General features: G+C 38.2%; 2 protein-coding genes across 4 annotated transcripts; one reads left to right on the top strand and one right to left on the bottom strand.

Annotated features, from left to right (window-relative positions):
* Positions 1-337: 337 nt before the first annotated feature.
* On the bottom strand, positions 338-4315 carry LOC131005949 (uncharacterized). 2 transcript variants are annotated; one of them, XM_057933074.1, is made up of 3 exons: positions 913-4315; positions 781-833; positions 338-474 (listed from the first exon to the last, which is right to left on the bottom strand). In XM_057933074.1, the coding sequence occupies exon 1, from the start codon at positions 3030-3032 to the stop codon at positions 2010-2012; it is 1023 nt and encodes a 340-aa protein (XP_057789057.1). In that variant the 5' UTR covers positions 3033-4315; the 3' UTR covers positions 338-474; positions 781-833; positions 913-2009. The 2 variants fall into 2 exon arrangements, with proteins under 2 accessions (XP_057789057.1, XP_057789056.1); XM_057933073.1 differs by having other exon boundaries at positions 467-833.
* A 6228-nt stretch (positions 4316-10543) lies between these two features.
* On the top strand, positions 10544-13788 carry LOC131005959 (probable sugar phosphate/phosphate translocator At3g11320). 2 transcript variants are annotated; one of them, XM_057933087.1, is made up of 4 exons: positions 10544-11402; positions 11835-11938; positions 12058-12286; positions 13301-13788. In XM_057933087.1, exons 1-4 carry the CDS (start codon positions 10953-10955, stop codon positions 13445-13447), a joined length of 930 nt encoding a protein of 309 aa, XP_057789070.1. In that variant the 5' UTR covers positions 10544-10952; the 3' UTR covers positions 13448-13788. The 2 variants fall into 2 exon arrangements, with proteins under 2 accessions (XP_057789070.1, XP_057789071.1); XM_057933088.1 differs by lacking the exon at positions 13301-13788 and adding an exon at positions 12452-13266.
* The last annotated feature ends 1598 nt before the right edge of the window (positions 13789-15386 follow it).

Consider the following 15386-nt stretch of genomic DNA (forward strand, 5'->3'; position numbering starts at 1 on the left):
GTCATCGCCGATGTCGCACCTCCATCTGGAATCCGACGGGCGGTCGCCTCCTGGAAGCAGCGCCGTTCGTCTCCCATCCTCATAAATCCCGCTCTGACGTCGAGCCCTAGATTTCAGAAAAGGGAAGGACGCCGCTGTCGAGCGTCCGCGGTTGCTGCACTCGAGCCCCTGCTCGGCTCTGATCTGATCGGCGTCAGCTGCCTCCGGCGATTCTCTCCTCCGGCGACTGGAGTAAGAAGGCCTACGCCTCTCACCGCGTCGCTGCTGCCCCTGGACGCTGCTGCTGCGCACAAGTCTCAGCTCGTCGCCGGGCAGCTGCTGTTCGGGGCCCTGATGAGGTTGGGCGAGTTCGCCCTGTCCCGACCGTCGTCGTCGTCCCCATCGGGCTGTCAGCCCTTCTTTCCGATGCAGGCAAGACGACGAGAGTTCGCCGTTTTCCTTCTTCGTTCCAGCAGTTGAGGTTCGGCCCTAACTCTTAGTATTTTTAAATGCAAAAGCAGCAAGATATGGTTTTTTTTTAGTTCAGTGCAGTCCGTAAATTAAACCTTTGGCTCCTATTGTCGTTTATGCTATAGATTGAAACTAGGCATCATGGTTTTGCTATGTGTCGTCAGAAATTCTCATTGTATTTGCCTTGTGTGAAAGTCATGGGTTGTTGATTCTATATGGATAAAAGATTATACCATTCGTCTCCTACTATGCTTTTCAAATAAACTGATCATATGCTTCATGGGAAATGAGGCGTGTAACAAAGAAGAAAGCATACCGATGTAAAAATACCTTGAATGTTCTTGTGTTTTTGGTTAGTTGCTCTGGAGTTCAATGGATAGAAACTGAAATAAATTGCTTATTTGCTTAACAATTGCAGGCTGAACTTATGAAGGAAATGGAGGGATTTAAGCCTAGGCTTACCTCTGGCAGCACAATGAATCTCCCTTTTCGTTTGATTGCCGATGCGCCAATGAAGAAAATGAGAGGAATGCTAGCTTAAAAAGAGATTATATGAGAAGGAGTTGTTGGTTGATGGGAGTTGATATTAAAAGAGGGCGGCTGAAGAGATGGGGAACAAGGGTGGTGGGCAGCACACTCATTTTCTTTCTCTCAACTTTAATGATTTTTATGGTAGTGGTGGGGAGGTAAGAGTGAGTGGAAATTGAAGGGGATTGGAGGCTGCTGCAAATTTTGCACAGCCCCACACATTTCATATCTCTCTGTCTTCTTTTCTTTTATTGACTTTTCTTCCTTTGATTGTTAATACTTTATTGAGTGGCAGTAAGTGGCCACGTAGAGTACAAAATCTTTTTGATATACTAGACGATTTTCCCCAAGCTGAGAACTAGCCTGTAATCTGTGAACTGTAAATAAAATACTGGCTTCTATTCTCTATCATCCGTTATTGTATCTGTTTGATATCTTTTTCCTTGCCTACTGACTTGATAAACTATAATATAACTTAAATTAAATCCGTAGATTTAATCTGCTTTGCTGTCGGAATAAATCCTCGACTTCTAGTAGCACTAATAAAATATAACTGCTTCCGTTTCTCGATTAATAAATAACTTGACTTCGCTAAGTCAATTAAAAATAATAATTATTGAATAGCTCAATAATCCTCGTCGCGTTTTTCTCATGCATACTAAAGCATACGGCTAAAATAATACTCCATCTCTGATAAAAAAAATCAGGACTATAAACTGAATTCATATATAACTGGTAACTGGGTTTCATTTACTGAAAGATGCGATATTAATTATCGCGATACCATATTAAATAAAATAAAAATGCGGGTCATTACATACTACCCCTCTTAACAAAAATTTCGTCCCGAAATTTGCATATCTCTGCTAAAACAGTTCGGGGTATTTTTCCTTCATCTTGTCTTCAAGTTCCCACGTAGCTTTTCTTGTCTGCGGTGTCTCCATAAGATTTTCACTGATGTGATTGAGACTGATTTGGTAAGTGTCCACGTATTGCTGGTAAGGGGTGTGGGTGTTCCCAATTGCTGAACCTCATTGTCTGTTGGGGCATTGCGTGGAGTAGTGACCTTTTTGGCCACAATTGTAACAACCGTTAGTTCCAGCCCGACAGATACCCCTATGCATCTTACCGCAATTTGGGCAAGGTGAAATTCCTCTCTGACCTTGGTTACCTCCAGTTGGCTCGAGATTAGTCTGTGCCTCGTGCCTTTGTTGAATAAACTGTTCGGCCCGTTCTTTTTGTTGCCACACTTTCTTATTAGTCTGATTGATATTGTCTTTGTTGTTGTCCCACTTGCGCTTCCCTTTGAGAGTATGTGAGGCTACTGGTGGATCATTTGGCGTTGAGATCAACAATGGGGCTGACTTGTCCGACGGCATTGCAGCTTCAACGTCAAGTGCCCTGTTCAGAGACTCCGTGTATGAGAGTCCTCCGTGGCTTGCTAGAGCCATCTTAATTTCGTACCGCAGTCCGGCACAAAATTTCTCTGCCATCTTCTCCTCTGTGTCCACTTGTTGTGGAGCAAACCTCGACAGGTTGCAGAATTCCTTGTCGTATTCAACCACAGATTTCTTTCCTTGCTTCAACTCGTAGAACTCAGCTTCTTTCTTCTTCCTATAGCTTTTCGGAATATATTTATCATATAATCTTGTCTTAAAATCTTCCCAAGTATAACTTGCCCATTGCTCAGGTGTCAGAATTTTTCGACGTGCTTCCCACCAGAAGTCAGCTGATCCTGTTAGCTGGAATGAGACGCAAGATAGGCGCTCCTTATCAGTACAACGTAGAAAGTTGAAAATGCGTTCCATTGCACGCACCCAAATCTCAGCTTCAGCCGGTTCACTCGTTCCGTCAAACGTAGGTGGGTTCTGCCTTAAAAAGAGTTCTTCGACTCTCCTAGTTGGGGGCGGAGGAGATGTGTTATGTCCTCGAGCATCTTGTGGTTCTTCTGGTACAGCGTTACGGTTTCTGAGATTGTTATTGTTTCTCGCAGGGCGTCCTCTCTTAGGCGGCATTCTAGTAACAAAGATGTGCCAATTAGTACACTCTAGCATAATCTAATACAAGCCTCAAAAGAATTATTGTACAGGTTAACTTATTCTAACTTGTAAACAAGTCATAACTCCAATGACAACATTGATGTAGTAAGCTCTAAGGGTCTTTAGCATCTCAAATCCATGAGTCATAAAAATTTCTTAAGTATATAATATCACATCATCTAAATTGGATACTTAGGCATAAGTCATGGAGATTCATAGCGGCTATAAAATCATAAGCTTAAAAATTATTCTATACGCATCACTTATCTTGCTGCCTTCACTATAGCCACCAAAAGATACAATCTAATTTCTTCTATGTTTGCTTCTATGTTCTGTCGTAGTGGTGATCTCATATCTTAATAGCTCTACGTTCATAGGGATTCATTCCATAGGCATACTTAATCGTGCTTGCGTAAATCATTTCATTCAATAACAACATAACATAGCTATTAACAGTTACTCACTTTGCTATTACGATAATTCTCACTTTTTGTAAACATTAACTCAAAACTTGGAATATCATTCTGCTTCGTTGAGTGTGATGCGATGAAGTGCTGAGCTTTGTCGATTGAACTCTAGACACTTTAGTGATCCATTCAAAGTTTGGCTTAAATAAACTCTTAGGCTCAGAGCAAACGAACTGCTCTGATACCACTCTGTCACGACCGGCCTTAATTAAGGATAATTAATCCGGGAAAACCATGACTGGGGAAGGAAAATTAAGAAGCGGGTTTAGAAAGGGGCGCATAAAAGAATACTCAAAGAGCTTGAATACGCGTGAAATATTCCTTAAAAAGGAAAAAGGCATAGTTCGCATAAAAAGGGTACTCAAAGAACTTGTATACGCGTTATATTCCTTAAAAGGAAAAAGGCATTTTTAGGGGCTTGGCTAAAACATTATCAGAGTTTGTAACGGAAGGTGTAACTGAAATAATCAGTGTTTACAGCGGAATGCATAACTGAGATACATGTATGAAGACATGTATCCTTTCTGAGCCTACTTTAAGTTCGACAAAAACTCCATTCAGCAACACTTCATCGCCCATCACAGCTCAACCTACACAAACATAAACATCGAAGGGCTAAGTACAAGAGTACTTAGTGGGCAGTTGCCAAGCATATAACATAACATCATTAACAATTTCACAATATCGCATAAGAGGCATGAGTTTCTTTCATATCATTTGCTCATTAAACATTTCCAAATTCATAAATAGCATAAGGGCATTCTTCATCATCAACAATCATATACACGCATCGTGTCGTGGAGAAGGCCTTCTCCAACGAACACTGGCATCGCGCCGTGAAGGGGGCCTCCCTCAGCGGTCACGGCATCGTACTATTGAGGGAGGCCTCCCCCAATAGACGCTGTAACACTGGCATACTGGCATCGCGCCGCGAGAGAGGCCTCTCTCAGCGGACACGGGCATCGCGCCGTGAGGAAGGCCCTCCTCAGCGGACACGGCATCGTACTATTGAGGGAGGCCTCCCCCAACAGACGCAAGCATCAATCACAGGCATAAACTTATCAGCGTAAAGCATTCAAGCGTAAATAAGCGTAATCAAGCGTAAATTACATAGGGCGTAAATAGTATAAACAACATAGCGTAATTCATTTAACGTGTAGCATAATAAAGCTTAACTCATGTAAGTGTAATAAAGCATACCACACTTGAAGATCCAATTTGCATTTTAAAGCATAACACTGGTATAGCATTTTATTTACGCGTAAGAAATTGCCCACCTGATAGCAAAGTTTTGCTAAGGTACTCTAACTCCTTGTGTAGTTCTTACTCTCGTGCTTGACCTTAATCACGAGAATATAAAATAAGACATTGCCTCGAGGAAAATTCTTAATTAATGAGAAAGCGTAATTTAACTATGCATGAATCTGGTATGCATGATCTAATCTTTTGAGCGATAATCGGGAATTCTACTATTAATCCTTGTTAATAGATTTAACTAATTCTCGTCTAACGCGGTCGAATAAAGTTGTGCTTCTTCCTTCCTCATCGTAATATTCTAGTTGTGAAATAAATCTCGCATTTGTACTTGATTGAAAAATGACTAACTCGGCTTTAAACGAGGTGTGACCTTGTAGAAACTATCGGGCTTTTCGATAGAAACATAATTACTAATATAATCTCAAATAATTAATAGGCTCAAAAGAGAGTAGCCAATTAATTAAATAAAACGAGTAGCTTAACTCAAATAAATAATGGTAGCTCAAAATAATATTTGGCCTTAAGGAAACAATAATATAAGCTCAATAATTAAGAGGCTCAACAAGGCAGCCTGATAATTAATTAAGTAGAAGTGGGCCTGAATAAATAGTACGAAAGCCCAATCGAAATAATTCATTGGCTTAAGTAATTAAATAAATCTTGGCCCAATGAATAAATAATGAATAGCTGGGCTAAGTTAAATAAGTACGCAAGGCCCAGCTGCAATTAAATAAGCCTCGGCCCAAAGAAATAAAATAATAAGGCCGATATTAAAATAAGGTCTGTTGGGCTCAAACAAATAAATCATGTAAAGCCCAACTAAATAAAATTTCAGTCCATAATTTAAAATTAGCCCATCATAAAATATGCATCAGCCCAACTCCTTAATTAAATCGAGCCCAATAGAAATAATGAGAAGGGCCAATTAAATAAAAGACTGGCCCAGTTCGAATTTAATTGAAAGCCCAATCAATTAAATTGGAAGCTCAATTCCTTAAGAATAAAACATACCCAAGCTCAAATAATTCGGCCCAAATAATATAGATAAAGGCCCAATTCTTTTTAAAATAAATCGAGCCCAATCAGCATTTGAAGGAAAATGGCCCAAAATAATTAAAATTATGAGGTCCAAATAAATAAATAAAAGAAAAGCCATATCTTAAAATTAAACCAAGCCCAAGCATTTAATAAAATCGGCCCATTACTCAAAGCCCAATACCATTTAAAAATCGACCCATCACTTATTAAAAATCGGCCCAAGACTCGGCCCAAAATAAAGAAATAATTCGGCCCAATGTAATGGCCCAACACCCAAAGCCCAAACCCTCAAGCCCATCACAAACCTAGCCTAACACCACCCTTTTCTATCTTCTTTCTCCCGTAACATTTTGCCACTCTTTCTCTCTCTCTCTCAGTTGAAAGATCCGCCCACTCTCTCTCGCTCTCTGCGCCCTCCTGCCGCCGCCACCGGACGGCAGCGCCGTCCCCGGAGGCCGGCGGCTCCGCCTCCTCTCTCATCCCCTCACCTCAAGTCTCCCTCTCACTCTTCCTCCACCGCACCCAACAGCAGCCGGAGCCTCTCTTCCTTCTTCTTCAAAATCGGCGCTCGATCGGCCCTCCTTCTCCGGCCGTTCAGCCGTCGCTTGCTTCGGCCGGCGTCGTCTGTTGACGCGTCTAACCCCGGCACCGTTCTCTTTCTGCTCCTTTGGTCCATCCGCAGAACCCAATCGAGCCCTGAATCTAAGGAAGTCATCGCCGATGTCGCACCTCCATCTGGAATCCGACGGGCGGTCGCCTCCTGGAAGCAGCGCCGTTCGTCTCCCATCCTCATAAATCCCGCTCTGACGTCGAGCCCTAGATTTCAGAAAAGGGAAGGACGCCGCTGTCGAGCGTCCGCGGTTGCTGCACTCGAGCCCCTGCTCGGCTCTGATCTGATCGGCGTCAGCTGCCTCCGGCGATTCTCTCCTCCGGCGACTGGAGTAAGAAGGCCTACGCCTCTCACCGCGTCGCTGCTGCCCCTGGACGCTGCTGCTGCGCACAAGTCTCAGCTCGTCGCCGGGCAGCTGCTGTTCGGGGCCCTGATGAGGTTGGGCGAGTTCGCCCTGTCCCGACCGTCGTCGTCGTCCCCATCGGGCTGTCAGCCCTTCTTTCCGATGCAGGCAAGACGACGAGAGTTCGCCGTTTTCCTTCTTCGTTCCAGCAGTTGAGGTTCGGCCCTAACTCTTAGTATTTTTAAATGCAAAAGCAGCAAGATATGGTTTTTTTTTAGTTCAGTGCAGTCCGTAAATTAAACCTTTGGCTCCTATTGTCGTTTATGCTATAGATTGAAACTAGGCATCATGGTTTTGCTATGTGTCGTCAGAAATTCTCATTGTATTTGCCTTGTGTGAAAGTCATGGGTTGTTGATTCTATATGGATAAAAGATTATACCATTCGTCTCCTACTATGCTTTTCAAATAAACTGATCATATGCTTCATGGGAAATGAGGCGTGTAACAAAGAAGAAAGCATACCGATGTAAAAATACCTTGAATGTTCTTGTGTTTTTGGTTAGTTGCTCTGGAGTTCAATGGATAGAAACTGAAATAAATTGCTTATTTGCTTAACAATTGCAGGCTGAACTTATGAAGGAAATGGAGGGATTTAAGCCTAGGCTTACCTCTGGCAGCACAATGAATCTCCCTTTTCGTTTGATTGCCGATGCGCCAATGAAGAAAATGAGAGGAATGCTAGCTTAAAAAGAGATTATATGAGAAGGAGTTGTTGGTTGATGGGAGTTGATATTAAAAGAGGGCGGCTGAAGAGATGGGGAACAAGGGTGGTGGGCAGCACACTCATTTTCTTTCTCTCAACTTTAATGATTTTTATGGTAGTGGTGGGGAGGTAAGAGTGAGTGGAAATTGAAGGGGATTGGAGGCTGCTGCAAATTTTGCACAGCCCCACACATTTCATATCTCTCTGTCTTCTTTTCTTTTATTGACTTTTCTTCCTTTGATTGTTAATACTTTATTGAGTGGCAGTAAGTGGCCACGTAGAGTACAAAATCTTTTTGATATACTAGACGATTTTCCCCAAGCTGAGAACTAGCCTGTAATCTGTGAACTGTAAATAAAATACTGGCTTCTATTCTCTATCATCCGTTATTGTATCTGTTTGATATCTTTTTCCTTGCCTACTGACTTGATAAACTATAATATAACTTAAATTAAATCCGTAGATTTAATCTGCTTTGCTGTCGGAATAAATCCTCGACTTCTAGTAGCACTAATAAAATATAACTGCTTCCGTTTCTCGATTAATAAATAACTTGACTTCGCTAAGTCAATTAAAAATAATAATTATTGAATAGCTCAATAATCCTCGTCGCGTTTTTCTCATGCATACTAAAGCATACGGCTAAAATAATACTCCATCTCTGATAAAAAAAATCAGGACTATAAACTGAATTCATATATAACTGGTAACTGGGTTTCATTTACTGAAAGATGCGATATTAATTATCGCGATACCATATTAAATAAAATAAAAATGCGGGTCATTACAATTATATTTTTTGAGACGCATGCGGTGGGTAATTAATACAACCATAAATAATACTCCCTCCATCCCACATTTCATTACTTAGGTACCACATTTGATTTATTAATTGATCGATTAAAATATAAATTAATTGAATTGAAATGTAAGATGTATACAACTATTGTAAACAAAATATTGCATTTATTAAAGTAAAAAATAAATAAATATTGCATTTATTAAAGATGTAGCGCGCGACATTATATTTTTTGAGACGCATGCAGTGGGTAATTAATACAACCATAAATAATACTCCCTTTGTCCCGACTTTTGGTATCCAGTTCAGAACAGCACGGGTTTTAATAAAGTGATTGATGTGTTGTGAGTGGAATAAGGGTTTCGCATTTTATGTGAAAGTTAAAATAATTAAAGTGGAGTAAGGGCTCCACCTACTATGACCAAAAATAGAAATGGATACTAAAATGTGGGACGACAAAAAAAGGAAAGTTGGATACTAAAAGCTGGGACGGAGGGAGTACAACTACAATAAATAAACATTACTAGTATTCGAAATTAGTGTTTTATTTGTTGCCACAGATGTTACCCTTCAATTTTACAAGAAAATGTTTAGACTTTCTTTAAACAAATTGCATGTGAATCTGTCCGTGCCTTAGCGAGAATGCAAACAACAAGAGATGCACTCGAAAAAATGAGTATTCTTCATTGTTAATGATGTGTTTACTTTGATACGAAATAATTCATCTGTCCACATTGACATGGAGTTTAAAAAAATTTGTATTGTTTATTTAGTGAGTAAATAAAAGAGCCCACAAATTAATTAAAATAGTGAGTGAAGAAAGAGGCCCGCAAGTTAATGAGTGGAGAAAGGAATTCATAAATTATTATATTAAAGATTATGATATTTTTTTGTGGACATATGACATATTATGATATATTACATATTATGATATTTTTTCATGAACGAAAAGAGTACTTTTTATTTATTTATTTATGGGAATACAACAAATGAGTATTCTCAAGGCCAGCCCTGATGGGCCTAGGCGATGCTCCAGTGCATCAAGATTTTGGGCCTCAAACTTTAAACAATATATTTTTATATTTAATTATTAAGATCGTTTTTTTTTAAATTATTGTGAGTGATCATGGTTCAATATCCTCTAAGTCTAAATAACAATGACCATTTGATGGGGCGGTCGACCCTCATCTTATCAATTTAATTAAAAAAAAAATTAATTCATCTAGTCAACCAACCATGGCAAATCACCCATCCTCAAGAAATCACAAGGTCTCTCTCTCCATTTCTGTCGTGACAAATGTCAATTTATATTCTGAATTATCGAAAATAGCTTTTTAAATTTTGAGCTATCAATTTTGTATCAATTATACGATTCATCCATTTTTTTATGCTTTAAATTTTCAATTAATAAGGCATATAATAATGGCGTCGTCTTATATAATGTAGGTTAAGAAAAGAATAATTCTAAATAAATCGTGGCATCCGACGAGGCACATCAATTTTTTGGAAGTTCAAGGTTTAAAAAGATATTTTCAATAGTTCAGAAATAATTGATAGTGCGAATAGTTTGAGGTTTGAAATGATATCTACTCAAAATTAAATATACATCTATAATTCTATTATTTATTTTTGAAACAAAAATATCAAATAGAATCTTCAGTTTCCCTTTCTTATAGCCTTTAATAATTTTCTTTTGATCTCCATTGTATTCTCTTTCTATATTTCCATTTCTTTTTCTTCGAACTCATCACATCATCACATGGGATCTTTACTAATGTGCTCAAGACGTCAAATTTATTTATTTTAATTTTTAAATATGTATATCATCCCACAAAAGACAATAATCGCAGTGCAAAATAGGGAATCATTAATTTTACATTTATTCACGAATAATAAAAGCTACATATTATAAAATCCATCAAATATAGCACATAATAAAATATTAGAAAGAAAATCTGCAAAAGTAGTGGCCTAACTGCAGTTGGCAAGTTGTCATTGTATGCTCAAAAGTCCACATCCAATCCGGCAATTCCTCAATTAACAATTAATTCTCAATTAAATTAATAATTACCCCAAATATTAAGTCAAATTCTCTTGTATGTTTTTTGTGGGAAAATTATTTTGTACTATGTTACGACAGTCTACATGCGAAGACGTTTCACCGAATCTTCCAATACGAGTTTATTTTTTTTGAGGGGCCAATTTGAAAGCTTTTAAAATTAAATAAACTATAGTATTCCATTTGGTGATTAATGTTCATAATTATTCGTAATTAATCAAATTAATAAACCCTCTCCAAACCAAATTCTTCGTCGGTCATCTTCACACCTCCAGAAACACGCACACCACGCGAAATTTCTCTCCTTTTTTTCTGCTCTCTTCAGCAATTAAGCATTTATGCGAGGTTTAAGCTTCATGATTTTTTGAGCTCTTTTTGAATTATTTTTTCTGTGTTGACGATTTGTGCCGAATCTGAGCCGTTGAATTTGACGATTCCACCACCAATGCAACTCAGATCCCGTCAATTTAGTCCATCTGTTTACCCCTTTCTGAGCCCTAGTAGATCCGTGTAGAAATTTGTCGGTACTCGATTGGATTTGGAGATTATAAATTTTCTGCGGTTCAATCGGGGTTTTGTGAATTGAATTCGGTTGAAGATGGTGGCGGCGAAATCTCAGGGGCGGCTGTTCACGATCGGGCTGGTGGCGTCGTGGTACTCGTCGAACATTGGGGTTTTGCTGCTGAACAAGTATTTGCTGAGCAATTACGGGTTCAAGTACCCGATTTTCTTGACGATGTGCCACATGACGGCGTGCTCGTTGCTCAGCTACATCGCGATCGCGTGGATGAAGATGGTGCCGATGCAGACGATAAGATCTAGGGTTCAGTTCATGAAGATCTCGGCGCTCAGCTTGATCTTCTGCGCTTCCGTTGTCAGCGGCAACATCTCGCTCAAGTACCTGCCCGTGAGCTTCAATCAGGCGATTGGCGCCACGACGCCGTTTTTCACTGCGGTGTTTGCGTACTTGATGACGCTCAAGAGGGAAGCGTGGTTGACTTATTTTACATTGGTTCCTGTAGTTACTGGAGTTGTCATCGCGAGTGGGGTATGTCTGTTTCCTTTGATTGAATTGTGGTTTGTTTAATTTGGTGTTTGTTTTCGTATTTCAGTGTCTCTTGATACGGGTACCTTTTTCTATTGATTGATATCATTGTGTTAATTGAGCCTGATTGCGACTGCTTGGGGTTGATTTGTTGCAATCCACCTGTTAAAGAATTGTTCTGCTAATTTAGGTTGTGTGTTTGATTAAATGCCCCCCTTTTGCATTTTGGGAAAAAGGGCTTCCTTTGTGTTCCAGCAAACTGATGTTCATCAATTTTAGGTGCTTATTAAGTAGTTCATGTATTAAAGCCATATAAGTAGTTCATGTACTATGTATTCTAATGTCCTCGGCACACTGCTCCCAAGTTTTCTATTTTACTATGTGCCGGTGAAACTCAAATTCTTTTCTGATTGACTTCCTCTTTGATTGGTGTAGGGTGAGCCTAGTTTCCATTTATTCGGGTTTATCATGTGTATTGGTGCAACAGCTGCAAGGGCACTCAAGTCAGTGGTTCAGGGTATTTTGCTTTCTTCTGAAGGGTAAAAAAATTTCTACACTCAGGCAAAACTATATATTCTTGTGAATTTATCATAGGGCTAAGTTACTTGTGTGCTATATTATTACTTTTGTAATCTGAAAGTCCTCTTTCTGTCTGAAGGGAAAAGCTGAATTCTATGAATCTGCTCCTCTATATGGCTCCTATAGCTGTAGTACTTCTACTTCCTGTAACACTCCTCATGGAAGAAAATGTTGTTGGCATCACATTGGCCCTAGCAAGAGAGGATTTCAGAATTATTTGGTTACTGCTGTTCAATTCCGCGCTTGCATATTTTGTAAATTTGACAAATTTTCTGGTCACGAAGCACACCAGTGCCCTCACTCTTCAGGTACTTCTTTCCCAGTAAACCTACAGTCCAGTTCGTGGCGATAATGTTATAAAATCAATGTTTTTGCTTATCTTATGCCAAAGTACTCTTGTTGGGTTGAATGTAGTAATTTCACTTGAATTAATTTTGACTCTTGCTGCTTTGTGCTCGTGTTCTTTGTGACAGATCTTTGTTCTCGAGTATTACCAATTTGTAAAATCTAATATAGTCTCCTATTTAAAAAAAAATGAATTGAATTGGGAAGTCGATGCGAGGGTCGGAATAATTGCTGTGTTTGAAGGAGAATGAAATGACAATAAGATATGTCCCTCCATGTGCTTCCTGTGATTGTGTGAAATTTGTGCATATCCTGTCGACAGCATTTTTGTGCATTTATTTATTTTAACCAGAGAATAATATGCTCGAGGTTGGTTTGTACCAGTTATACTCCTTTAATCTAAATCTCTGCATTGTGAGTTATCCATTTATTATCCATAGAAATCTGCATTTGGCAATATTCACTCCTTCGTATGCCTGTTTAGTTCTGTTCAGTGCTGTCGGAAGCTATTTCTGTTAGTCTATAGTTTAATGTTGAGGGTCTTTTGATGTAAAAATGAAATGTTGACCTGATCATCTATGAAAAGTTTGTCACTGGAATGCATATGTGAATCTCGAATATGCTATATGGAATCAACCAGTGAAACATTTGGAGGAAGTCTCGTAAACGTCTTTCAAATGTATAGAAAAGCCTTGACTAGTCTGAGGTATTCTAGGGTAGAACAACGTTATTGGTGGATTCATTTGCTCAATCTTTTCGAATCTCTTGTTAAATTATCTATACTATTGAAAAATCACAGAGAACAAGATTGGTAATGTACAAATGTTGTTTTCATTACTTTGAAGTATCTCTGTTAGAACATCATGATATATTTTTACATGACATAGTTGTTGCATTTATCACTTTATGATTACTAGATTGCTTGTTGATTATGATGGGGAAACCATGGTTGCTGACGAAATTGTGGGTTCCTTCAGGTCCTCGGAAATGCTAAAGGGGCAGTGGCGGTTGTAGTCTCCATATTAATTTTCAAGAACCCCGTCTCTGTCACTGGAATGCTTGGATATTCACTGACAGTCTTGGGCGTTATCCTGTATAGTGAAGCCAAGAAGCGTACCAAATGAAGGAACGCGTAGACTTTGAAACCATTACCTTCTGTGTTATGATATGAAAAGGTGATACCATCTGATAGACGCAAGTTCAGTGAGTATTGGTGCTGTGCTGTGGGCGTATGAAAAAGACCCTTTTTTGGCCGGGAAGGCGTGGGCGAGGGCTCCAAACTGTACCAACAAACCAACATCTCAATAGCTGTGTAGGAGTTTTTATTGCATTCGGTCTCGGTTACTAAATCAGATCCTTTTTTTTTTTTTTATCACTGTATTCTTTCCTCAACTCGACAACGCTACATGTTATTATAATTCTTTTGAGATCATCAATTAGTGAAAAGAAATCAAAGTTCTATAAATTTGTGGCCTTGCATAATATATTTCATTAGGGTTCAATTGTCTCATTCTTGCCATGGATCCAATCTCGTCTGCTTTTGAGTTAGTAGCTGTTCTAATCAGATCCTTTAATTATTCCAAATAATTAAAGAACTTTATCTATTGGAGCAAGGGGCGGACGACGAGCGATCCGATCGGCTCCTGGAATTTGGCGGTGGAAGGTGGAAACAACGTCGTCATGATGTAAATCTACTCTAGATAATAATAATAATAATAATAATAATAATAATAATAATAATAATATAAAAATCATACAAAAGCGTACTAAAAAATTAATAAATGTAAATCATACTAGAAATTCTATTTTTAAAATTTGTCATGATCAAGAATCATAACATTTTAAATTTAATATATATATATAAATATATATGTATATATATATATATATATCTACAAATTTATATTTTAAGCTAAAGAGTTCTAAAATGAAAAAATATAAGTTTAATTTTATTAACCGCATTAAATTGTTATAATAAAAAATATAAATATAAAAATAATACCATATAGTAAAAAATATATAAAAAAAACAGAATAAAATAAACAAAATTTAAAATGTTACGATTCTTGATCATGACAAATTTTAAATTTAATCTTTGATAGGTTGTATTTGTTAATTTTATCAAAATACAAAATTTAAAATTAAACTATATATTCATTATCTATATAGTATTGTGTATATTTCAGTAGAAATTTTGTATAAGTTATTTTTAATATAATGTGTATATATTATATCATCTTTAATTTTGTCATGTATAAACGAAATTAAAATTCAGGGCAAATTCATGAATGAGCTAAAGTTTATGTATTTATATTGCAACTTTATATAGTTGAAAAAATAGCAAAATTTACTAATAGTTTGTGGATTTACAGTCAATTAACGCCTAAAAAATATTATGAAATGCAAATCAGTAAAAAGTAATTAAAAGTTCCAAAACCCCTTACAAAATTAATAGAAAATTTGAAAGAGAAATATCTAGATATTTTGGTGGAATTTTTTTAAATAGATAATAATAATCGTTAGTTAAAAAAGTTTTGTCAAGATCTTCGTCATTCATTTTATATCCTCCAATTATAAGATGGTTTTATCTTCATTTTAATTCTATTATCGTTATTAAGAGATTTTAGATAACATAGATTTAACGATATCGTAAATGATTTTGCAAGTAAAAATGCTAGATGAAATCATTTTTTATAAGTAATGGAAAATTTTATTTTTTAATATATTGATGCGCTAATATATTGATGGCCCATTTATATAATTTAGCCCAGGCCCTCATTTTTCTCAGGACCGGCCCTGCCCTGCCCATGGATACGTGCCTCCTGGCTCAGGGCGACCCGATGGGCAGGGCGACCCGATGGGCAGGGCAGCCCCGATGAATTTTGTGCTCTCTGAAATTCGAATTCACTGTTACAGAAATGCTACTTGATTTTAACTTCGGGTTCAGCCTCAACACGGGGCAGCCCCATGGATACGTCGCCTCGTGGCTCAGCATCAATGCCAACGGGCAGCCCGATGGATATTTCTCCTTCGGGTTCAGCCTCAACTGCACAGGGCGACCCG

Source organism: Salvia miltiorrhiza, chromosome 1 (assembly GCF_028751815.1).
Source record: "Salvia miltiorrhiza cultivar Shanhuang (shh) chromosome 1, IMPLAD_Smil_shh, whole genome shotgun sequence".
Classification (NCBI taxonomy): domain Eukaryota; kingdom Viridiplantae; phylum Streptophyta; class Magnoliopsida; order Lamiales; family Lamiaceae; genus Salvia; species Salvia miltiorrhiza.